The following is a 24932-nucleotide window of genomic DNA, read 5'->3' on the forward strand; positions in this document are numbered from 1 at the left end:
TGGGACAACATATCTTATGTGGGGCTTCTTGATCTATCAACTCTGAGGGAGTAAACACATTAGCTGGTATTGAACCAAAACTCTTGTCAGTCTTAAAGAAAACTTCCAGCAAAAAATGATATGTAAGAAGGTCAATATATTCACAAGGCCCACACCAGTAAGCGACTACCATAGAGATGGCCATCTCTGCACTGTAGGAAGCCTGATGTTCTGAGGCTTATTTTTATTTTTTACATTCGGCATCACTACGTCGAGGTAAATATAGTATTCTTTCTAACAAAGATATCTACATGTATTTCAGGATGTGTATCCCTGGAAATAATCAGCATGTACACAAGCTTTGAAAACATCGCTTGTTCAAAAAATAAGTGGTCTCTTGGTGCAACTTATGTAAATTGAGGTGCCTTGGGGTAAGTGGGTGCTGATATCGTGTGATGATGCTGGTAGGTCAAAGTTGAATTCATGGAAAAGGGGTGTGGTATACTGTTCATCTTAAATGTATGCCTATATTCAGATAAAGATCTCTCAGTTCAATATCACTTACCCTTAGATTTCTTGACCAGTTGTCTGGAATGTTTCGATGTTCCAATTTGTAGGCAAGTTCTCTGCATTTCAGGTTACTTAGCCCATGAAACTGGTCAGAAGATTCTTGATATGTTAAGCTAACTTTTTTTGTCATTGAATCCCTTCATGAGATGGTTGATGAGCGTCCACATACTTTTGGTCATGTAGTGTATGTTGACACCGTGTTGGTTTAGTCTGCTTTGAACACATTCAGGATCTCTAGTTTTGTGGTCCTAAATGTTTATTGCTACACATTTGGCTGCCTTTCAAAGCAGTCTTTGTCAATCCTCACTCTGATATCCTATATGAATGATATTTAAATAATAAGACACGAGGGTGTGTGGTATATGGCCAATATCCCACTGCTAAGGGCTGCTCATAATCACGACGCCTAAGAACAGTGGTGGTTTGAGCCCTGAATGCTGATTGGCTGACAGCCGTGGTATATCAGACTGTATACCACAGGTATGACAAAACATTTCTTGTTAGTGCTCTAATTATGTTGGTAACCAGTTTATAATAGAAATAAGGCACCTTGAAGGTTTGTTGTATATGGCCAATATACCACGGCTAAGGGCTGTATCCAGGCACTCTGCGTTGCGCATAAGAACAGCCCTTAGCAGTGGTATATTGGCCATATACCACACTCCCACGTGCCTTATTTCTTAATTATAACAAATCAAATCAAATCAAATCAAATGTATTTATATAGCCCTTCGTACATCAGCTGATATCTCAAAGTGCTGTACAGAAACCCAGCCTAAAACCCCAAACAGCAAGCAATGCAGGTGTAGAAGCACGCATACTATACTACGCATACTATGTAGAAGCAAGCATACTATGCCCTATACAAGCGCTATGGTACAGCACATATAATGGCAACATAATGGTACATGATTGTTCTGTTTGACCTTTTTACCTAGGATTGAAATGTACTGGATGTCTAAGGGACTTATCATTACCTATCAAAAAGACACTGGCAAAAAAAATGCTATTCCAGTATAAAGAAAACTGATCATAATACAAAGACAAATTGAACCTATTTCTCCTGATATCACTTCCTGTCCAAAGATTTCTAAGATAAGAGCTGTGTTTTTCTTTCTTTGTCTGTCTGTCTTTAAACTTTGTCTCTGTTCTGATATGAGAACACCTTGCTCCAGTAGGTAGGACATAAGAGGCCTCCTTGCTGCAGTTTCCATGGGGACCCAACAGCCACTCTACTCTTCAAAAGCGGGGAGCAGAGCAGAGGTAGTGGGCCCTTTGTGTTGGAGAGGGAGAGAGCAGAACAACACTGGCCAGATGAAAGCCATCCTTAAACCCAATCATAATTTAGTCATCAGTACAGGAGGATATAATCAAAATAAAGGGGTAGATGGATGGGAGAGATAGACAGAGAGAAACGACAAATAGAGGGAGGGAGAGTGGAGTTCGTAGGTCAAGGAACGAGAGAGGGAGAGAGTGCTGTTAGATGTAAAAAACATTAGAGAGGATATGGATAGACATGGTTTTGTTCTTAACGTTGACAGTACCTTATTTGCAATGTCAATCTCGTATCCACTTAGATTTAAAGGTTTGTTGTGTCTTTCCTGGAGCAAGATGACAAATAATATTACAACGTCACTGACCAGGACATTGTACTCCACAAATATATGTAATCAATATGGGACAAATGAGCATTTCTACTTTATTTCGAAAATGAACATTTATTTTGAGTATCCGAATGAAGCAACAAATACCATTCAATGTTAGGTAGTGTTTGTGCTACATGTTATATAATTGTGTTAAATGCCCTGGTGTCCTTGAGGTTATCATACTATATTTCTCTATTTATTTGTACATCCCATTTGAGAAGGCATTTATACATTACAGTATTACAGCTGTAAGACGTATCCAACTATAAGTCCCTCTCTGCTTCCTCCTGCATCTCTACCAAAGGCAGCTAGGCCCAATTGCTGACTGCCATAATTGACTCTCCTCTCAGAACAAAATAAAAGAGAGGAGAGTTTTCTGGGACAAATAGCATTTAGCAAGAGTTCACATGCAGCTCTATGTAGGTCATACACAATATGGCGTCTGCAAGTTTACAGCTGGGGCTCATAGAGCCATTATCCCACAACAATGCTCCGGAGAGGAACATATTTGAGCCCATTAGCCCGGGCAGGGCCCCCTCCTCCTTCATTAGAGAAGGACTTTTTTAAACGAGCCTAGACAATAAGCACATAGAAAGGGTACAGGGGGGCTCTGAGGGACCGAAGGAGGGGTGGTTGCATGTTTAGCCGAGAGAGCCCACGATAATTACTGTGTTTCTCTCTCTGGCCTGAAAGAGACCAATGTTTCTCTTTCTGTAGGGTCAGCACAATGGACGCTGGGTAGCTTCAAGCACCGCTAGCTTTGCCCCATTAGGCAAAAAATATGCTCCGTTCTCTCCCTGCTCACCCCCTTTCCTCCACCCCTCCACTCAGATTCGTCATTAGAGAAATGTCGTTATGACCTTTGTTGGAGGATTTTCAGTTTGATATGTGGTCCCTGCTGCTGTCACCTGCCTTCGTCATTAAATTAGTATTATATTGGTTTTGCCGCAACTGTAGGTTAATTTGTGTGATGTTGGGGAATGGGTATGGAACAGGGTTGGAGTCATTTAAAAGGACTTTAAATGTTCAGTTACAAAAAACCTATGTTATTTTCGTGCAAAACACATGGGGACAATGAGACATAGGGATGTAGAATAAATTAGGTACAGATGTAGTAACTGAAAGGTTTGTCAACTCATCAAAAGTTCCTTCATTATTATTGCTACACACACTTGTGTAATCATTTTTTATTTATTTATTTAATTTTACCTTTATTTAACTAGGCAAGTCAGTTAAGAGCAAATTCTTATTTTCAATGACGGCCTGGGAACAGTGGGTTAACTGCCTGTTCAGGGGCAGAACGACAGATTTGTACCTTGTCAGTTCCATGTTGTTTCCATCCATGTTGAGATTATAATTACACCAGAATTATCATGTTAGTAGTGCCATACTATTGTATTATTACTTATGGAATCAATCATAAATCCCATGTTATTGCAGAATTTTACAACTCTCTACAGTAATTTCTCTGAACTGATCTGGGGAAAATGAATGGTTGAGAATCAGGACACCCTTTCTCCAGAATGCATGGCCAACTCACACAAGTTGCAAGAGACGGAACATTTAACGAAGGAACTATCAGTTCTATCCGGTGAACGTTTCCTCTGACGGACCAGAAAATGATATATTTGTAAACAGAATCAGGTGAGTCGAGACTTATTAATTATTCTTTCGACACCGAGTTTGTGGTTATTTAGCATATTTTTTTTCCCGAACAATGATATTAACAAATATAGATACATATTTGCGCGTGTAGCTAGATGGTTTTTACCGCTAGAATGGAAATGACATTGCTCAAGGATGGGAGGCTAGTTGACGTTGCTAACTAGATGATGGACACTCGGCACCTGCTAGCTAACGGAGCCGTTTATCTCGCTAGCTTGGTAGGCAAGCTTTACTAAGTATTATGTCAACGACGAATGTTAGAAGTGAACCGATATTCGGTGTTAGCTTGGAACTAGCTAGCTAACTATGTTAGTGAACCACTGAACTAGGATGTAGCTGGTCTGGGTGTATATGTAAAACGATAACTTACTAGCTTGCTAGGATAGCTGCATTGATTGCGTTACATGCTGCACTGTTGTCAGAAGTTATACGCGCAAGGCACCTGTCTTGACAGCGCTGTCCCCTTGTGTTGATCAATGAATTGTTAACTACACCAGAGTTAGTTATCCCATTCATGTCAAATTAATAGATAATATACAGATGTGTAGACTACATGCACACACACACCTGCCCTAGCTACTGCAATGAGGGAAGATATGATGCCTGCTGTGTGAGAGGGCTATAAATAGACCGTCAGTGAGGAGAGACAGTGTGCTTCTGTGTCACACCTGCCAGTCTGCTGGGTAAGGTGAGGACACACAGTCGTGACTGCTGCTCCTTGCTGCTGGTGGTGCTGCTTGCCTCAGACAGTCATGCACTAGGTCACTCAGACAGTCATGCACTAGGTCGCTCAGACAGTCATGCACTAGGTCGCTCAGACAGTCATGCACTAGGTCACTCAGACAGTCATGCCCTAGGTCACTCAGACAGTCATGCATTGTCGGAACTAGAAGCACAAGCATTTCGCTACACTCGCATTAACATCTGCTAACCATGTGTATGTGACAAATAAAATTTGATTTGATTTGATTTTAGGTCGCTCAGACAGTCATGCACTAGGTCGCTCAGACAGTCATGCACTAGGTCGCTCAGACAGTCATGCACTAGGTCGCTCAGACAGTCATGCACTAGGTCGCTCAGACAGTCATGCCCTAGGTCGCTCAGACAGTCATGCACTAGGTCACCAGGATGTGTTTATTTTTATATTTTTTTTTACACGTGCTCTTGGGGATAGTTGAATATGTTTTTCTAGTTTTGAGCTGGTCGTTCTCGTTAGTGCAGGATGATTGTCTGTGAGATGATAATTTGCTATGAACATAGCCATGATGGCAATGTTTCATTGGATGCAGTGAACTCATTGATGAGACAGATCCCTGTAGCTACTGTACCTGGAGTTGTACATGGAGTTGCAGAGTTACACCCTGCCCAGGGCTCCCCCAGGGGCTTGTTGTCACGACGACAACATTCCTAAGCACAGCCTCATCTGGCCTGGCTGCCCTCCTTGATCCCTCCACCTCACCCCTCTCTCCACCTCACCCCTCCCTCCCTCCCTCCCTCCACCTCACCCCTCCCTCCACCTCACCCCTCCCTCCACCTCACCCCTCCCTCCACCTCATCCCTCCCTCCACCTCATCCCTCTCTCCACCTCCACCTCCTCACCACACCCCTCCCTCCACCTCACCCCTCCCTCCACCTCACCCCTCTCTCCACCTCCACCTCCTCACCACACCCCTCCCTCCACCTCACCCCTCCCTCCACCTCACCCCTCGCTCCACCTCATTCCGCATAATATACACTACCTGACCATATGTCAGATTCTCTTCGACCAAACCTCAAAGGAATATAGCGAGTTGAAACCGCTTGTCAGAGAGGAAGAAGTGATCTCTCATCTTTGTTGTGAGTGGCAGGAGGCGTGGCTTGGTGTGTGTGTGTGTGTGTGTGTGTAAATGGGAAGGTGCACAGCACAGAAGGAGCGAAGGAGACGAGACCAAAAAGATATGAAAACAAGCAGACATAATCACATTTGAAATTAAACTTGATTGTTGTGCTACAGGCATTTGGAACATTGTGCTAAAACATTAATTTGTTATATCGCCCAGCCCTTACCTCAGCCCCTCTCCCCACCTCCCTCTCCTCTCCTCACCTCCTCTCCTCACCCCCTCTCCTTTTCTCACCCCCTCTCCTCTCCTCACCCCCTCTCCTCTCCTCACCCCCTCTCCTTTCCTCACCCCCTCTCTCTCCCTCACCCCCTCTCCTCTCTTCTCCTCACCCCCTCTCCTCTCCACACCCCCTCTCCTCTCCTCACCCCCCTTTCCCAGTGAAGTGCTGCCTGTATGCCATCCAGGGATAGGCTAGTGGTGATGTCCTCTAAATAATTCATGTCTGGAAGAAAGTGAAAGAGCTGGGAGGGAGCAATGGGCCTGTCAGTGACAGAGAGAGAGAGAGAGAGGTAGCGAGGGATGAGGAAGAGAAAAATTGCAACAAACCCTGGAAGTGAGAGGCTAAACTGTCTGGCCAGAAGGAAGGGAACCCCGCCCCAACCAGGTTGGTCCAAGCCTGAGGCACAGGTTAGCTGTCTGTGTGTTAGGCTAGGCTATTCCATTTACTCCCTCTACCCGGGTTGATCCAAGCCTGAGGCACAGGTTAGCTGTCTAAATCAAATCAAATCCAATTTTATTTGTCACAAACACATGGTTAGCAGATGTTAATGCGAGTGTAGGGAAATGCTTGTGCTTCTAGTTCCGACAATGCAGTAATAACCAACAAGTAATCTAACTAACAATTCCAAAACTACTGTCTTATACACAATGTAAGGGGATAAAGAATATGTACATAAGGATATATGAATGAGTGATGGTACAGAGCAGCATAGGCAAGATACAGTAGATGGTATCGAGTACAGTATATACATATGAGATGAGTATGTAAACAAAGTGGCATAGTTAAAGTGGCTAGTGATACATGTATTACATAAGGATGCAGTTGATGATATAGAGTACAGTATATACGTATGCATATGAGATGAATAATGTAGGGTAAGTAACATTATAAAAGGTAGCATTGTTTAAAGTGGCTAGTGATATATTTACATCATTTCCCATCAATTCCCATTATTAAAGTGGCTGGAGTTGAGTCAGTGTCAGTGTGTTGGCAGCAGCCACTCAATGTTAGTGGTGGCTGTTTAACAGTCTGATGGCCTTGAGATAGAAGCTGTTTTTCAGTCTCTCGGTCCCAGCTTTGATGCACCTGTACTGACCTCGCCTTCTGGATGATAGCGGGGTGAACAGGCAGTGGCTCGGGTGGTTGATGTCCTTGATGATCTTTATGGCCTTCCTGTAACATCGGGTGGTGTAGGTGTCCTGGAGGGCAGGTAGTTTGCCCCCGGTGATGCGTTGTGCAGACCTCACTACCCTCTGGAGAGCCTTACGGTTGTGGGCGGAGCAGTTGCCGTACCAGGCGGTGATACAGCCCGCCAGGATGCTCTCGATTGTGCATCTGTAGAAGTTTGTGAGTGCTTTTGGTGACAAGCCAAATTTCTTCAGCCTCCTGAGGTTGAAGAGGCGCTGCTGTGCCTTCTTCACGATGCTGTCTGTGTGAGTGGACCAATTCAGTTTGTCTGTGATGTGTATGCCGAGGAACTTAACTTGCTACCCTCTCCACTACTGTTCCATCGATGTGGATAGGGGGGTGTTCCCTCTGCTGTTTCCTGAAGTCCACAATCATCTCCTTAGTTTTGTTGACGTTGAGTGTGAGGTTATTTTCCTGACACCACACTCCGAGGGCCCTCACCTCCTCCCTGTAGGCCGTCTCGTCGTTGTTGGTAATCAAGCCTACCACTGTTGTGTTGTCCGCAAACTTGATGATTGAGTTGGAGGCGTGCGTGGCCACGCAGTCGTGGGTGAACAGGGAGTACAGGAGAGGGCTCAGAACGCACCCTTGTGGGGCCCCAGTGTTGAGGATCAGCAGGGTGGAGATGTTGTTGCCTACCCTCACCACCTGGGGGCGGCCCGTCAGGAAGTCCAGTACCCAGTTGCACAGGGCGGGGTCGAGACCCAGGGTCTCGAGCTTGATGACGAGCTTGGAGGGTACTATGGTGTTGAAAGCCGAGCTGTAGTCGATGAACAGCATTCTCACATATGTATTCCTTTTGTCCAGATGGGTTAGGGCAGTGTGCAGTGTGGTTGAGATTCCATCGTCTGTGGACCTATTTGGGCGGTAAGCAAATTGGAGTGGGTCTAGGGTGTCAGGTAGGGTGGAGGTGATATGGTCCTTGACTAGTCTCTCAAAGCACTTCATGATGACAGAAGTGAGTGCTACGGGGCGGTAGTCGTTTAGCTCAGTTACCTTAGCTTTCTTGGGAACAGGAACAATGGTGGCCCTCTTGAAGCATGTGGGAACAGCAGACTGGTATAGGGATTGATTGAATATGTCCGGAAACACACCGGCCAGCTGGTCTGCGCATGCTCTGAGGGCGCGGCTGGGGATGCCGTCTGGGCCTGCAGCCTTGCGAGGGTTAACACGTTTAAATGTCTTACTCACCTCGGCTGCAGTGAAGGAGAGTCCGCATGTTTTCGTTGCAGGCCGTGTCAGTGGCACTGTATTGTCCTCAAAGCGGGCAAAAAGTTATTTAGTCTGCCTGGGAGCAAGACATCCTGGTCCGTGACTGGGCTGGATTTCTTCTTGTAGTCCGTGATTGACTGTAGACCCTGCCACATGCCTCTTGTGTCTGAGCCGTTGAATTGAGATTCTACTTTGTCTCTGTACTGACGCTTAGCTTGTTTGATAGCCTTGCGGAGGGAATAGCTGCACTGTTTGTATTCGGTCATGTTACCAGTCACCTTGCCCTGATTAAAAGCAGTGGTTCGCACTTTCAGTTTCACGCGAATGCTGCCATCAATCCACGGTTTCTGGTTAGGGAATGTTTTAATCGTTGCTATGGGAACGACATCTTCAACGCACGTTCTAATGAACTCGCACACCGAATCAGCATATTCGTCAATATTGTTATCTGACGCAATACGAAACATATCCCAGTCCACGTGATGGAAGCAGTCTTGGAGTGTGGAGTCAGCTTGGTCGGACCAGCGTTGGACAGACCTCAGCGTGGGAGCCTCTTGTTTTAGTTTCTGTCTGTAGGCAGGGATCAACAAAATGGAGTCGTGGTCAGCTTTTCCGAAAGGAGGGCGGGGCAGGGCCTTATATGCGTCGCGGAAGTTGGAGTAACAATGATCCAAGGTTTTTCCACCCCTTGTTGCGCAATCGATATGCTGATAAAATTTAGGGAGTCTTGTTTTCAGATTAGCCTTGTTAAAATCCCCAGCTACAATGAATGCAGCCTCCGGATAAATGGATTCCAGTTTGCAAAGAGTCAAATAAAGTTTGTTCAGAGCCATCGATGTGTCTGCTTGGGGGGGATATATACGGCTGTGATTATAATCGAAGAGAATTCTCTTGGTAGATAATGCGGTCTACATTTGATTGTGAGGAATTCTAAATCAGGTGAACAGAAGGATTTGAGTTCCTGTATGTTTCTTTCATCACACCATGTCTCGTTAGCCATAAGGCATACGCCCCATACGCCCTGTGTGTTAGGCTAGGCTATTCCATTTATTCCCTCTACCCGGGTTGATCCGAACAGCCGAGGGAGCATCCGATGGTTGAGGGTAGCTGATTGATTGTAGGTAATTGTCTTTGATTTACAATAGTGTTTGTAAACTGTTATCTGTCAACTGGATAATGCCTATGTTGTTTGATGAGATCAGGAAATGTTATGCTTGCTAAGCCTTGTTCATTGCTAAACATATCTGATCTTCACCCTGTTCAGTGTTTCCTTACATTCTGATAATCAACCCTGACATGTGTCCTTTTTCTGTTCACTTTTCTGTCCCATGACACAGTGAAGCCTCACATTGTGCCCTTTTGATGGCATCATCATCATCCAATGTGGAGGAGGAGCATTCTTCTTTGTTACACACATCCTCATGTGGATTCATGTGAGAGCTGACTCACACACACACAGAGAGAGAGCCATCAGCCTGTGTAAGAAAAGCAGTGCCACCCCAAAACTGTGTCATAAGAATTTCTGGCAAAGGCCAGAGCTATCATAAACTCAATAAGAGTGTCCGCCTCTAGCTAGTTGATTAACAGAGCAGTGTTAACGAGGAATTGTTTTCCTGGAAGAAGCCTCCTACCCTCGAGGAACACGGCTTCCCTCTGGGGCTCAGACTGCAGATGCTTCAGCTGCGAGGTCCAGAGCCGCTTGGATCGTCCCCTGCCCAGAGAACCACCCAGCCCATAGAGTACCACCACCCCTAACAGCCACCACACGGGGCCAAACCGAGGAGCACCATGGAGGAGGTAGAGGACATTAGCCCTGCCCTGGAGGCCACCGAGGACTTCCTACACTGCCTGGACGGAGGTGGAGGCCAGGGAGGGGAGGGGGTCCGGCAGCCCAGGCAGCACCACCCCAAGCTGCAGGAGATGTCTGTAGCCTTGGGGAAGCTGAGCTCTAGCGGGGTGTGGGGCCTGCTGGCTGGGGAGCAGGGGACCGAGGTATCCCCGCGTAACGTGGCCTGGGCTGACCAGCCCTCGGCCTTCAGCGTGCTGGCTCTGAGGCAGGGGAAAAGGAGCCGTGCTCGTTCCACTAATGACCTGGCCGCCCACACCAAGGACACCAACAACACCTCCTCTAACGCCGCCTTTAACAAAGGCCACAATCGCTCACGGTCTGATGTTAATTACCGGCCGTCCTACATGGACAATGCTAACGGCCTGCCTGCTGTGGACAAGAATACGCTGAAGAACATGGCTCTCCACGACCATAGAGAAGAAGGTAAGGCAGGAAGGAGAGAGTGTGTCCTTCTTTGGTTAGCTGATAAGGACATACTGCCTATTTACATTTGGTTGAAACTCACATCAATGTCAGTGTCTATGAGCTTCAAACAAATCTTCAAAATGTTTGCTAAATAGGCTGTCATGACATGTGCTTTAGAGCTGGGATGATAAACCGAATGTGATGGACGCCGACCACACCGATCACTTATCGCATTTTACTGATATTGTTTATTACGATAAGTAGCCTATACTAGAGAAATGTAAAGTTAGAAATGAAGTAAGTGTGCTAATATGGGTGATTGTTAAATGGGACAATTGATGGCTACAACCATCAAACTAGTTGTAGTAGTTTAAAGGATAATTAAACACAAACTGTGGTTCACATTGTTATAAACCATATAGTTCTATTTATAGTTATCACATCAACTCAGGTAATTTATCGCCCAGTTTTAGTACTTATGTTATCATGACACTTGTCCTCTGTGTCAGAGACTAGATTAAGCCTGGGACTAGCTTCCACTTCCACGTTATGAAGATGATTTCAGTGTCCTACAGAAAACAATTGGGCCTTGTCTGTACTACAGCAGCCAGCATTTTATTCGGATGGAACTGAGTTTCCACTGCAGTGACCAGGATGTGGTGAATAATACCAACCTCCCTGACGCATTGTTTAGTCTGCCTGTTTGTGTTTGTTTAGGGATGTGATTGTGAAGATTTTCACCAAAGACCATAATAGTATGTCATTCTGTCACCAAACAGACCCAAATAAGGAGAAAGAGAGTGGCCCAATTATCCCTCGTATTAGGAAGGATTAGCATATGGCTGAAAAGGCCTTAGTTGGCTCTGGGCAGGGAGGAGGGATGGATAGTTGGGCTACACAAGAGGACAGTAAAAGCATGGGCTGCATTCAACAGCACTTTGCATCAGAATACATACTGCTCTTTGCCAGTCATTACGGTTGGCAATGCTTTCATACACTGTAGCCTAATTGTATCCTCTCGTGCCCTGTAACATATTTCCATGAGGTGTGTAGTGTGTAGGTAGGCCTAGGCTACGGCCCATCTCTTCTTAGGACAAACCTCAGCATATCTGTTTAATTGCTAAGAGAGAGAACCATGACATCCCCACTACCTTGAATAACATGGGGTTCCACTGCAGTTCATGTTTTCACATTGGATGCAACAGGGAAAGGAGGCTTTGTAGCTACTGGCATGCAAGAATGCTTTCACTCTGTCTCACTGGTAGCTGTTCCCCCATAACGAGCCCTGCCCACACACTGCTGCTGAGTCCCCGTGGGGTGACACTTACTGATTTCCTCAGCAACAGACCCACTAATGTTGATGGATCAGTTGATTTGGGCATGCGAGAGAGCGAGGCAGGCGTCACTGAGCCTTCAGCTGTCAGTGTTCTAGTGCTGTAGAGGTTTTACATCATTTACCACTCTACTCTGTAAGGTTTTATATTGTCCTCTGAATACATTAGACCAGACATGTACCTCAGGGATTTGAATGTATAGCCTAGCTTTATTAGCTGTTAAATGGTCTTTCCTTTGGTTCATTCATCTAATGAATCTCTGTTATTTTGGCTTTTGATTTAATTAGGGACGCCACAGAATTAAATACAACACTTAATATATGTATCTTCACATAGTTATTATTTTTTAAATTCACCATTATTTAACTAGGTAGGCCAGTTGAGAAATATTTTATTTATTTTATATCAACTTTATTTAACCAGGTAGGTCAGTTGAGAACAAGTTCTCATTCACAACTGCGACCTGGCCAAGATAAAGCAAAGCAGTGGGGCAAAAACAACAGAGTTACACATGGGATAAACAAACGTACAGTCAATAACACAATAGATAAATCTGTATACAGTGTGTGCAAATTGAGTGAGGAGGTAAGGCAATAAATATGCCATAGTATTGAATTAATTACAATTTAGCAAATTAACACTGAAGTGATAGATGTGCAGATGATGATGTCCAAGTAGCAATACTGTGTTAACTAACTATGTTATAACAATTAACTAACTCTGTTAACTAACTATGTTATAACTATTAACTAACTATCTTAACTAACTATGTTATAACTATGTTAACTAACTCAGTTAATAGTTATAACATAGTTAGTTAACAAACTATGTTAACTAACTATGTTATAACTATGTTAACTAACTCTGTTAACTAACTATGTTAATGCTATGCAGCTGTACATAGTCTATCGGTAAATAGCCCATCCATTTTTACCTACCTCATCCCCATACTGTTTTTATTTATTTATTTTTCTGCTCTTTTGCACACCAGTATCTCTACCTGCACATGACCATCTGATCATTTATCACTCCAGTGTTAATCTGCTAAATTGTAATTATTCGCCTACCTCCTCATGCCTTTTGCACACAATGTATATAGACTCTTTTTTTTCTTTTTCTCTACTGTGTTATTGACTTGTTAATTGTTTACTCCATGTGTAACTCTGTGTTGTCTGTTCACACTGCTATGCTTTATCTTGGCCAGGTCGCAGTTGTAAATGAGAACTTGTTCTCAACTAGCCTACCTGGTTAAATAAAGGTGTTCTCAACTAGCCTACCTGGTTAAATAAAGGTGTTCTCAACTAGCCTACCTGGTTAAATAAAGGTGTTCTCAACTAGCCTACCTGGTTAAATAAAGGTGTTCTCAACTAGCCTACCTGGTTAAATAAAGGTGTTCTCAACTAGCCTACCTGGTTAAATAAAGGTGTTCTCAACTGGCCTACCTGGTTAAATAAAGGTGTTCTCAACTAGCCTACCTGGTTAAATAAAGGTGTTCTCAACTAGCCTACCTGGTTAAATAAAGGTGTTCTCAACTAGCCTACCTGGTTAAATAAAGGTGTTCTCAACTAGCCTACCTGGTTAAATAAAGGTGAAATATATTTTTTTTAAACTATGTTAACTAACTATGTTATAACTCTATGTTAACTAACTATGTTATAACTCTATGTTAACTAACTCTATGTTAACTAACTATGTTAACTAACTCTATGTTAACTAACACTATGAGAGGTCAGGAATAAAGTAAACATCCCTAACAGAGTTAGTTAACATAGAGTTAGTTAACTAGTTAACTAACTCTATGTTAACTAACTCTGTTAGGGATGTTTACTTTATTCCTGACCTCTTTGGGTCTGTCTGTCATGGTGTCCAGGAATCACCAGGGGGTCCAACATCTGCTTCTTTAAAGGCCAAAGTTCTAAAATGGCACTTGTTGTTATGATTGGCTGTCCCAGTCGTTGGTCTGTCTGGGTGTGGCAGTCAGTCAGTACAGTAAGATAATTGCTAGAGCAGTCCCTATCTGCCCTTTATGTCTTTGGCAGGTTTAGCTAAGTGAGCTGACCTAACCAGTTCTCCCTATTCCCGGTACAAACCTCCCCCCAAATTACACCCTGGCCCCTGCTACAGTGTTTATCGTCACGTCCCTGTTTAAGCCTTACACAGAACTGTTTAAACCTTACACGTGCATACATTTATTTTGTCCCCCTACACCAAACGCGATCACGACACACTTCAGCGAGCAGGCCTTTCTAATCGACCTGGCCCGGGTATCCTGAAAGGATTTTGACCTCATCCAGTCAGTAGATGATGCCTGGTTATTCTTCAAAAGTGCCTTCCTCACCATCTTAAATAAGCATGCCCCATTACAAAAATGTAACCCTTGGTTCTCTCCAGACCTGACTGCCCTTGACCAGCACAAAAACATCCTGTGGCGTTCTGCATTAGCATCGAATAGCCCTCGTGATATGCAACTTTTCAGGGAAGTTAGGAACCAATATATACAAGCAGTTAGGAAAGCTAAGGCTAGCTTTTTCAAGCAGAAATTTGCATCCTGTAGCACAAACTCAAAAAAGTTCTGGGACACTGTAAAGTCCATGGAGAATAAGAGCACCTCCTCCCAGCTGCCCACTGCACTGAGGCTAGGAAACACTGTCACCACCGATAAATACACTATAATTGAGAATGTCAATAAGCATTTTTCTACAGCTGGCCATACTTTCCACCTGGCTACCCCTACCCCGGTCAACATCCCTGCACCCCCCGCAGCAACCCGCCCAAGCCTTCCCCATTTCTCCTTCTTCCAAATCCAGTCAGTTGATGTTCTGAAAGAGCTGCAAAATCTGGACCCCTACAAATCAGCCAGGCTAGACAATCTGGACCCTTATCTGCCGAAATTGTTGCAACCCCTATTACTAGCCTGTTCAACCTCTCTTTTGTATCGTCTGAGATTCCCATAGATTGGAAAGCAGTCGCGGTCATCCCCCTCTTCAAAGGGGGAGACACCCTAGACCCAAACTGCTACAGACCTATATCTATCCTACCCTGCCTTTCTAAGGTCTTCGAAAGCCAAGTTAACAGATTACCGACCATTTCGAATCGCACCGTACCTTCTCCGCTATGCAATCTGGTTTCAGAGTTGGTCATGGGTGCACCTCAGCCACGCTCAAAGTCCTAAACGATATCATAACTGCCATCGATAAGAGACAGTACTGTGCAGCCGTCAATCACCATATTCTTATCGGCAGACTCAACAGCCTTGGTTTCTCAAATGATTGCCTTGCCTGGATCACCAACTACTCCTCTGTCAGAGTTCAGTGTGTCAAATCGGAGGGCCTGTTGTCCGGACCTCTGGCAGTCTCTATGGGGGTGCCACAGGGTTCAATTCTCGGGCCAACTCTCTTCTCTGTGTACATCAACGATGCTGCTCTTGCTGCTGGTGATTTTCTGATCCACACCATTCTGTATACTTCTGGCCCTTCTGTGGACACTGTGTTAACTAACCTCCAGACGAGGTTCAATGCCATACAACTCCCCTTCCGTGGCCTCCAACTGCTCTTAAATGCAAGTAAAACTAATTGCATGCTCTTCAACCAATCGCTGCCCGCACCTGCCCCCCTGTCCAGCATCACTACTCTGGATGGTTCTGACTTAGAATATGTGGACAACTACAAATAACTAGATGTCTGGTTAGACTGTAAACTCTCCTTCCAGACTCACGTTAAGCATCTCCAATCCAAAATTAAATCCAGAATCGGCTTCCTATTTCGCACAAAGCACCCTTCACTCATGCTGACGCTCGCGAGCAGTGTGGGTGCAATAATTGAATAACATGGATTTCTACACGCGTGCTGTGTGGTCAGGATATTGCGCAGAAGCGTTGCAAAATAAATGTAGAAATCCATGTTATTCAATTATTGCACCCACACTGCTCACGCACGCCAACGAGCGTCTGCGATGCCAAGGGCTAAAATAGAACTCCTTTCTATATCTGACTCAGATCGCGCTGCAAGTCCTGCCTCTCCCATCTCCTCATTGGTTTATAGAAGCAGGTACCCACGTGCTATCTCCTCATTGGTTATACCCACGTGCTATCTCCTCATTGGTTATACCCACGTGGGTGACGAACGAGGTCAGTGGCGGTAAAAGGTAGCTGCTTCCCGGCTGAAGAGTTTGTGCATATATTATGATGACATTGTGTGACGTTTTTGTTCATTTAGGACTTCGATGAGGGTTGTTCGGGCACACAATGTTTTCTAGAGGCAATTTCGGAGCCAAACTCTACTCCACTTCGTCGGTGATTGGTCAAGAGTGGGGATTCTTCCATTGTCTTTTTTTGTCATTCAATGAGAGACGACTCGTTTTCATCCACATTTTTCATTGAGAAATACTGCACCAAACATCTTACTTAGATGTAAAATTCTGCGACTAAGTTCTCCTCTGCAAAAATGTCTGACTTTTGAGGAAGCTGGCTACGGCGTCTCAAAATGGACAAACAGTACTATTGCTGCTTTTTTTCTCATTTTTCATGCAAAAGTCTTTTAATGGAGTATGCGAGCACACTCGTTCGGTTCACCTTGCCGAGTTGGGCTAGCCTCCAGCTGAACTGAAGCATGCTGACGCCTTTAGTGGGATTACATCTCTGGGTGGACTGATATCCTAGTTCTGCGTTTTGACAGCAGGGTTGAGGCAATTGGGCCCGAGGCTGTGTGGCGTAACGTTAGCTTGTTTATGTCTCACAGCGTTACCGGAGCATGATGTCACCACACATGGCGGAGGTGTAATTGAACAGACACACACTGACACACTAATTCTGCTCCAAACTCCCCTGAGCGTGTCGACAGCCAATCGGAGGCTGAATCCCAATCGAGTTTCCACTGCATCCACATATTTATTAGTCCCTAAAGAGAGTTTAGTTTAGCATGCAAGTGTGAAACTCAGTGACACCTTGTCTGTCAATGATTTTGTGCAGTAAGATGGATGGGACACAGGATTCTCCCCAGGATTTATTTTTAACAAGGTGGTGCTGCTGAGTACGCTGGAGGGGGGTGTCCCGGAGGGGGTGTTTAACATCTCTAACAGCCTTATATGATAACAAATAAAGAATAAAATAAAAAAAATGATTTGTGGAGAACCCTGGGACACACCACCACCCTTCTTTATCTCCGTTATTAAAAAAGCAGGAAGGAAAGGAAACTAGGGGGGAAGGGGACCATTTAACCACATTTAGCCTTGTTTTTATAAGCGTTTTAAAAAACTTATTAGGCTAGTTCATCTACTGAAGCTATTAAGCTATCACTAGGGGACAAGGCACCATTGTAAGTTGAGTATAATATGAAGTGACGGCTCAGACACCAACAACGAGTTCATAAGATGGCCTCTCCTCACCTGCCTCTGGGCCAGAGACCATTCACATCACGTTAATGTTAAGACCCTGTGACGTTTCAGCAACGCTACCGCATCAGGTGGCCAGGACAGGCCAGGACAGGTCAGGACAGGTCAGGCCAGGACAGGACAGGCCAGGCCAGGACAGGACAGGCCAGGACAGGCAGTTGAATTCAGTGGAGGTGTAGGACATTGTAGGGCTAGACTGCTGCTGGTTGACCAAGCCCAGCAAAGCAGAGCAAAGCGCAGACTGCTAATTGAGTCATGTCCGTGTGCCTTGCTTCCTCTGTAGCGTGAAATGAACAGTGACCTGCTCCGCACCCACATGCTCACGGGAGCCTTTGAAGCCCAGGGGGACAGGCGAGCCCCCTAGCACCCCCCACCGTCGCCTGAGTGGCTCCTGAAAGCCAAAGCACAGCGGTCCGGCCGTCTGGTCGTCTGCCCTGGGCTTTGCTCTTGGCATCTGCTCCTGTCACCCTGACAAACATAGACAAATTAGCCCACAACCTCAATTGCCATCGGCCTCGATTGATGGCGTTGAAGGGAGGAGGTTGGGTGAGACAGACAGCCCCCTGAAGGGGAGTAACAGTGGTTGGTAACAGTAAATGCTGCTACACACTTCATGTAAACAGAGCAACAGAGCGTCGTATACAGTCCCATTCCAAAATTTGAGCCACACAGAAGTACGTAGAACTATGTGTGAAAAGGACTTTCCATCGCTGCGTTTGTGTGAAGTGTGTAGCGGCCTTGACACTAAAGCTTAGCACAGGGATGTACTGAAATGAACTGTCTTAATCCCTGCCAATTGATTATCACTTATTATCATTGATTGGTCAAGGACAACACACACACCTGTTAACCCGAGTGTAACTAGGTTTCTGATAAGGATGAACACAAGTATACTTTGTAACCCTCAAGGCCTAGAGTTGTTCCCTTGATATGATATTCTAGGCCTAGAGTTGTGTTCCCCTGATATTATATTCTGGGCCTAGAGTTGTTCCCTTGATATGATATTCTGGGCCTAGAGTTGTTCCCCTGATATTCTGGGCCTAGAGTTGTGTTCCCTTTATATGATATTCTGGGCCTAGAGATGTTCCCCTGAGATGATATTCTGTGCCTAGAGTTGCTCCCTTGATATACTGGGCCTGGAGTTGTGTTCCCCTGATATGATATTCTGGGCCTAGAATGAGTTGGAGAGTTACAGATAAGGTAAACATCTCCTATCTGTCTCATGGGGCAATGCTTCGGGGCCACTGGTAGGTAGATGGAGTCTCACCCCGGTCCCTCTGCTCCGGGGCCACTGGTAGGTAGATGGAGTCTCACCCCGGTCCCTCTGCTCCGGGGCCACTGGTAGGTAGATGGAGTCTCACCCCGGTCCCTCTGCCCCGGGGCCACTGGTAGGTAGATGGAGTCTCACCCCGGTCCCTCTGCTCCGGGGCCACTGGTAGGTAGATGGAGTCTCACCCCGGTCCCTCTGCTCCGGGGCCACTGGTAGGTAGATGGAGTCTCACCCCGGTCCCTCTGCTCCGGGGCCACTGGTAGGTAGATGGAGTCTCACCCCGGTCCCTCTGCTCCGGGGCCACTGGTAGGTAGATGGAGTCTCACCCCAGTCAGTCTGCACCCTATGTGCACCCAATAGCACAAGTCAAAACCCATATCCACTGAGCAGGAAGCTGAGAGATGAGATTAATAAAGGAGGAATATAAAGAAAGCAGTGTGTGAAAGAAATGGAAGAGCAGCGAGAGTGTGTGCTGCAGATGAGTCAGATTCTCCTGATTCTCTGTGTGGGCACAGCGTTCTGAGTAACAATGCTGTTTCTTCCTGCTGACCTCTGAGGAAGCACTTTTACAGCTAGCCCCGCTGACCTGGACATTCGGATCTGGACATGCTCTGGTAGATGGCACTTTTGACACGTTGTTTACCAGAGCATGTCCAGGTCCTGAATGTCCAGGTCTGAATATCTAGGTCAGTGTCACTACAGACCCGGGTTCGATCCCAGGCCGTGTCACAACCGTCCATGACCTGGAGTTCCGTAGGGCGGTGCACAATTGGCCCAGCGTCATCCAGGTTAGGGGAGAGTTTGGCCGGGGTGGACTTTACTTGGCTCATCGCTCTGTAGCGACTCCTTGTGGCGGGTCGGGTGCCTGCAGGCTGACTACTGTCGACAGTTGAACGGTGTTTCCTCCGACACACTGGTGCAGCTGGCTTCCGGGTTAAGAGGGCAGGTGTTAAGAAGCGCGGTTTGGCGGGTCATGTTTCGGAGGAAGCATGACTCAACCTTCTCCTCTCCCGAGCCCGTTGGGGAGCTGCAGCGATGAAATAAGATCGCATTTGAAATTGGGAGAAAAGGGTAAAAATACCCCAAAAATGATATATATACATACATACATACAGTACCAGTCAAAAGTTTGGACACACCTCATTCCAATTTATTCTACTTTGTAGAATAGTAGTGAAGACATCAAAACTATGAAATACCACTTATGGAATAATGTATTAACCAAAAAAGTGTTAAACAAATTGAGATTCTTCAAAGTAGCCACGCTTTGCCTTGATGACATCGTTGCACACTCTTGGCATTCTCTCAACCAGCTCCAACTGGAATGCTTTTCCAACAGTCATGTGTTATTTCATAGTTTTGATGTCTTCACTATTATTCTACAGTGTAGAAAATAGTAAAAATAAAGAAACATTTGTAGGTACAGTTGAAGTCGGAAGTTTACATACACCTTAACCAAATACATTAAAACTCAGTTTTTCACAATTCTTGACATTTCATCCGAGTAAAAATTCCCTGTCTTATGTCAATTAGGATCACCACTTTATTTTAAGAATGTGAAATGTCAGAATAATAGTAGAGTGATTTATTTCAGCTTTTATTTCTTTCATCACATTCCCAGTGGGTCAGAAGTTTACATACACTCAATTCGTTTTTGGTAGCATTGCCTTTAAATTGTCTAACTTGGGTCAAACGTTTCGGGTAGCCTTCCACAAGCTTCCCACAATAAGTTGGGTGAATTTTGGCCCATTCCTCCTGACAGAGTTGGTGTAACTGAGTCAGGTTTGTAGGGCTCCTTGCTCGCACACGCTTTTTCAGTTCTTCCCTCAAATTGTCAATAGGATTGAGGTCAGGGCTTTGTGATGGCCACTTTAATACCTTGACTTTGTTGTCCTTAAGCCATTTTGCCACAACTTTGGAAGTATGCTTGGGGTCATTGTCCATTTGGAAGGCCCATTTGCGACCAAGCTTTAACTTCCAGACTGTTGACTTGACATGTTGCTTCAATATATCCACATAATTTTCCGTCCTCATGATGCCATCTATTTTGTGAAGTGCACCAGTCCCTCCTGCAGCAAAGCACCCCCACAACATGATGCTGCCACCCCCCGTGCTTCACGGTTGGGATGGTGTTCTTCGGCTTGCAAGCCTCCCTCTTTTTCCTCTAAGCATAACGATGGTCATTATGGCCAAACAGTTCTATTTTTGTTTCATCAGACCCAAGGACATTTCGCTAAAAGTACGATATTTGTCCTCATGTGCAGTTTCAAACCATAGTCTGGCTTTTTTATGGCGGTTTGGAGCAGTGGCTTCTTCCTTGCTGAGCGGCCTTTCAGGTTATGTCGATATAGGACTCGTTTTACTGTGGATATAGATACTTTTGTACCTGTTTCCTCCAGTATCTTCACAATGTACTTTGCTGTTGTTCTGGAAGTGATTTGCACTTTTTGCACCAAAGTACGTTCATCTCTAGGAGACAGAACGCGTCTCCTTCCTGAGCGGTATGATGGCTGCGTGGTCCCATGGTGTTTATACTTGCGTACTAATGTTTGTACAGAACATGGTACCTTCAGGCATTTGGAAATTGCTCCCAAGGATGAACCAGACTTGTGGAGGTCTACAATCCTTTGCTGAGGTCTTGGATGATTTCTTTAGATTTTTCCCATGATGTCAAGCAAAGAGGCACTGAGTTTGAAGGTAGGCCTTGAAATACATCCACAGGTACACCTCCAATTGACTCAAATGATGTCAATTAGCCTATCAGAAGCGTCTAAAGCTATGACATCATTTTCTGGAATTTTCCAAGATGTTTAAAGGCGCAGTGTCGGTACACTTCTGACCCAATGGAATTGTGATACAGTGAATTATAAGTGAAATAATATGTCTGTAAACAATTATTGGAAAAATGACTTGTGTATTGCACAAAGTAGATGTCCTAACCGACTTGCCAAAACTATAGTTTGTTAACAAGAAATTTGTGGAGTGGTTGTAAAACGACTTTTAATGACCCCAACCTAAGTGTATGTAAACTTCAGACTTCAACTGTATGTCCAAATCTTTGGCTGGTACTGTATATAAAAGTGCTATCAGATTTGTGGCCCTCAAATGGGTGGAATTGCATATTAGGCTTATTCATTTTGTGTGAAAAAGCCTGCTAAGCAAGCTGAACCTGAATAGGCTAGACAGGTCCAAGCCCCTGCTCTTAGTGATGTGTTGCGTTTGATTTGTGGTTTTTAATAAGCTGGGAATTCTATGTTTCGAAGATGTGACTTTAATGAGTGGAGAATGAACGTCCTATGTGGTATATTAGCTAAGAGAACACTGCTGAGTGCTGACTGACAAATGGAGGCCAAGGTTATTGATCCCATGAGCAGATAATAAAATGAAATTGTTGCAGAGACATTCTGTGAGTGGTAGTAGTGTGTTGGGCCATTTGAATGGACTGCCCCTCACCCCATCAGATCATCTCTATTATTTTATCCGCCCTCTGAGTCTTTCAAAGGCAGTTGGCTTCTACTTGTAACCTGTTCCAGTAGGCTATATGGTATTAAATATAAGTTAGGCCTAATAAATGTAGACCTAGTTAGTATTATTAGTATATACTTCGTATATTAAATAGTGTCTTCCGCAGATGATTCTTTTGCTGAATATACTGTGTTTTTTTGCAGGCCGTAAGGACAGCAGCGGTAGTGTGGTGAAACAGGGTACCCTGGAGCATCGTGAGGGTCAGAAGGGTCGTTGGAGCGTCTGTCACGTAGAGCTTACCCCATGTGAGCTGCGCGTCTACAGCCTGGACAGCAGCGGTAACCGGCAGCTCTGCACCGCCTACTCCCTGTCCCACTGCCAGGGGGTCAGCCAGTCCCAGCCGCCCCAGGACGGGCGAGTCCTCCAGGCCCTCTTCTTCAACAGGTAAAGGAAGAAAAACATGGTTCTCAACTCTTATCCTCTTGACAGGTCTCCCTTGTAAAATAAGTCTTCTGACCTCAACAGGACTTCCTGAATAAATATAAATTAAATGTTTATGTCAATCACATAAACATGAAAAAAATGGCTTGCACTCACTTGAAAATAAGTTGTAATTTAAGCTTTGTTGTAATGTTCTTTCTCTCATAGCAACGTGTTAAAAGATCACTCACTGACCCTCTTCTTCAACAGCTCCACCCGCCTGCAGTTACGTGCCGCCTGCCAGTGGGAGGTGCTAGACTGGAGGAGGCTGATCTGGGAGAGAGTACTGGCTGCCCAGCCCGCCCACAAAAATGCAGAGTGTCTTCCAGCATTCTCCCCGTCATCATCCGTTACCTCTGGAGGTCTCGACACCAGACCAGATCCCCGTGGTCCTGCTGAGGCTGCCCTGGCCCCTGGTTGCTCCCATCTCCTCCCAGCCCGGCCCACGGCCCTGCCCCTGTTCACCCAGTGCTGTACGGATGTCCTCAAGGCTGGGATCCTCCACCAGCTGACTGACCAGAACAACTGGAGGGCCTTCACCTTCGTACTGAGTCGCTCCACGCTGCAGGCCTTTCCCACCGAGGGCCGGGGGCCCGTGTCTGAGCCCGTCCTCCACTACCCGCTGGCCTCCTGCCTGGCCGTGCAGAGGGACGAGGCCGAGGGGGTGAGCGCTGGCAGCTTCCAAGGCGTCTTCCCCAGCGAGGTGCTCCGTCTGCGGGCTGAGAGCCAACTCAAGGCCCAGGACTGGGTGGAGGCCCTGCAGATGGCCGTGGCAGCCCAGAGGCCCCAGGGTGACGAGGGACAGGGTTCCGGCCAGGCCCAGCCGGGTGCAGTGTCGACAGGGTTTCTGCTGAGGAGCAAGCCCTCCAGGGAGAGGAGGCAGAGGGACACCCAGAGGGCCAAGAGACAGTCAGTCACCACCAGCTTCCTCAGTATCCTCACCTGCCTGGCTGTGGAGAAGGGCCTAACCACCCAGAGCTTCCGGTGTGCAGGTAGAGACCTGCACCTCTTACCAACCACACACACACACACACACACACACAGTGATAAAGTGACACATTCTTCACTAGAAGAATATCCTGTCACTTCACACCCCACATAATGGTTCACCTACATATCTCTGTTAATGGAAAGATCCATGCCAAATGGCTACCTGGACTATTTGCATTGTGTGTGTGTGTGTATTTGTGTCCCCCAACCCCTCTTTTACGCTGCTGTTACTCAATGTTTATCATCTTTGCATAGTCACTTTAACTATACCTACATCTACATATTACCTCAATTAGCCCAACTAACTGGTGCCTCTATATAGCCTCTCTACTGTATATAGCCTCTCTACTGTATATAGCCTCTCTACTGTATATAGCCTTGCTACTGTATATAGTCTTGCTACTGTATATAGCCTCGCTACTGTATATAGCCTCTCTACTGTATATAGCCTCGCTACTGTTATAGCCTCTCTACTGTTATAGCCTCTCTACTGTTATAGCCCCTCTACTGTTATAGCCTCTCTACTGTATATAGCCTCTCTACTGTATATAGCCTCTCTACTGTATATAGCCTCACTACTGTATATAGCCTCTCTACTGTATATAGCCTCTCTACTGTATATAGTCTTCTACTGTATATAGCCTCTCTACTGTATATAGCCTCTCTACTGTATATAGCCTCGCTACTGTTATAGCTCTACTGTTATAGCCTCTCTACTGTTATAGCCTCGTTATAGCCTCTCTACTGTTATAGCCTCTCTACTGTATATAGCCTCTCTACTGTTATAGCCTCTCTACTGTATATAGCCTCTCTACTGTATATAGCCTCTCTACTGTTATAGCCTCTCTACTGTATATAGCCTCTCTACTCTACTGTTATAGCCTCTCTACTGTATATAGCCTCTCTACTGTATATAGCCTCTCTACTGTTATAGCCTCTCTACTGTATATAGCCTCTCTACTGTTATAGCCTCTCTACTGTATATAGCCTCTCTACTGTATATAGCCTCTCTACTGTTATAGCCTCTCTACTGTATATAGCCTCTCTACTGTATATAGCCTCTCTACTGTTATAGCCTCTCTATTGTTATTTTCACGGTCTTTTTACTGTTGTTTTTATTTCTTTACTTATCCATTGTTCACCTACTACGTATTCTTTACTTAAAAATTGCACTGTTGGTTTGGCGGATGCCAGGAGAACGTTACCTGCCCCAATGCATAGTGCCAACTGTAAAGTTTTGGTGAAGGAGGAATAATGGTCTGGGGCTATTTTTCATGGTTTGGGCCCCTTGTAAGATGGCGCCAGAGAAGAAGGCAGACGTTTTACCTGATTGTGTTTTTTTTTTGTTCGTTTATTTGCATTGTTTGTAACTTTTTTTTAAATGTTAAACT

At 45.3% G+C, this 24932-nt stretch overlaps 1 protein-coding gene across 1 annotated transcript in view; it reads left to right on the forward strand.

The window, feature by feature from the left end:
- The first annotated feature begins 3489 nt into the window (after positions 1-3489).
- The window catches only part of LOC112235314 (pleckstrin homology domain-containing family M member 3-like), a 92696-nt gene continuing 71253 nt past the window's right edge, over positions 3490-24932 (forward strand). The window contains exons 1-4 of the mRNA XM_042306774.1: positions 3490-3839; positions 9698-10632; positions 22275-22515; positions 22762-23543. Of these exons, the coding sequence (XP_042162708.1) occupies positions 10149-10632; positions 22275-22515; positions 22762-23543 (1507 nt within the window). The 5' untranslated portion in view covers positions 3490-3839; positions 9698-10148. The remainder of the gene's footprint in view (positions 3840-9697; positions 10633-22274; positions 22516-22761; positions 23544-24932) is intronic.

The sequence above is a fragment of the Oncorhynchus tshawytscha genome, linkage group LG26, assembly GCF_018296145.1.
Source record: "Oncorhynchus tshawytscha isolate Ot180627B linkage group LG26, Otsh_v2.0, whole genome shotgun sequence".
In the NCBI taxonomy this organism is placed as follows: Eukaryota; Metazoa; Chordata; class Actinopteri; order Salmoniformes; family Salmonidae; genus Oncorhynchus; species Oncorhynchus tshawytscha.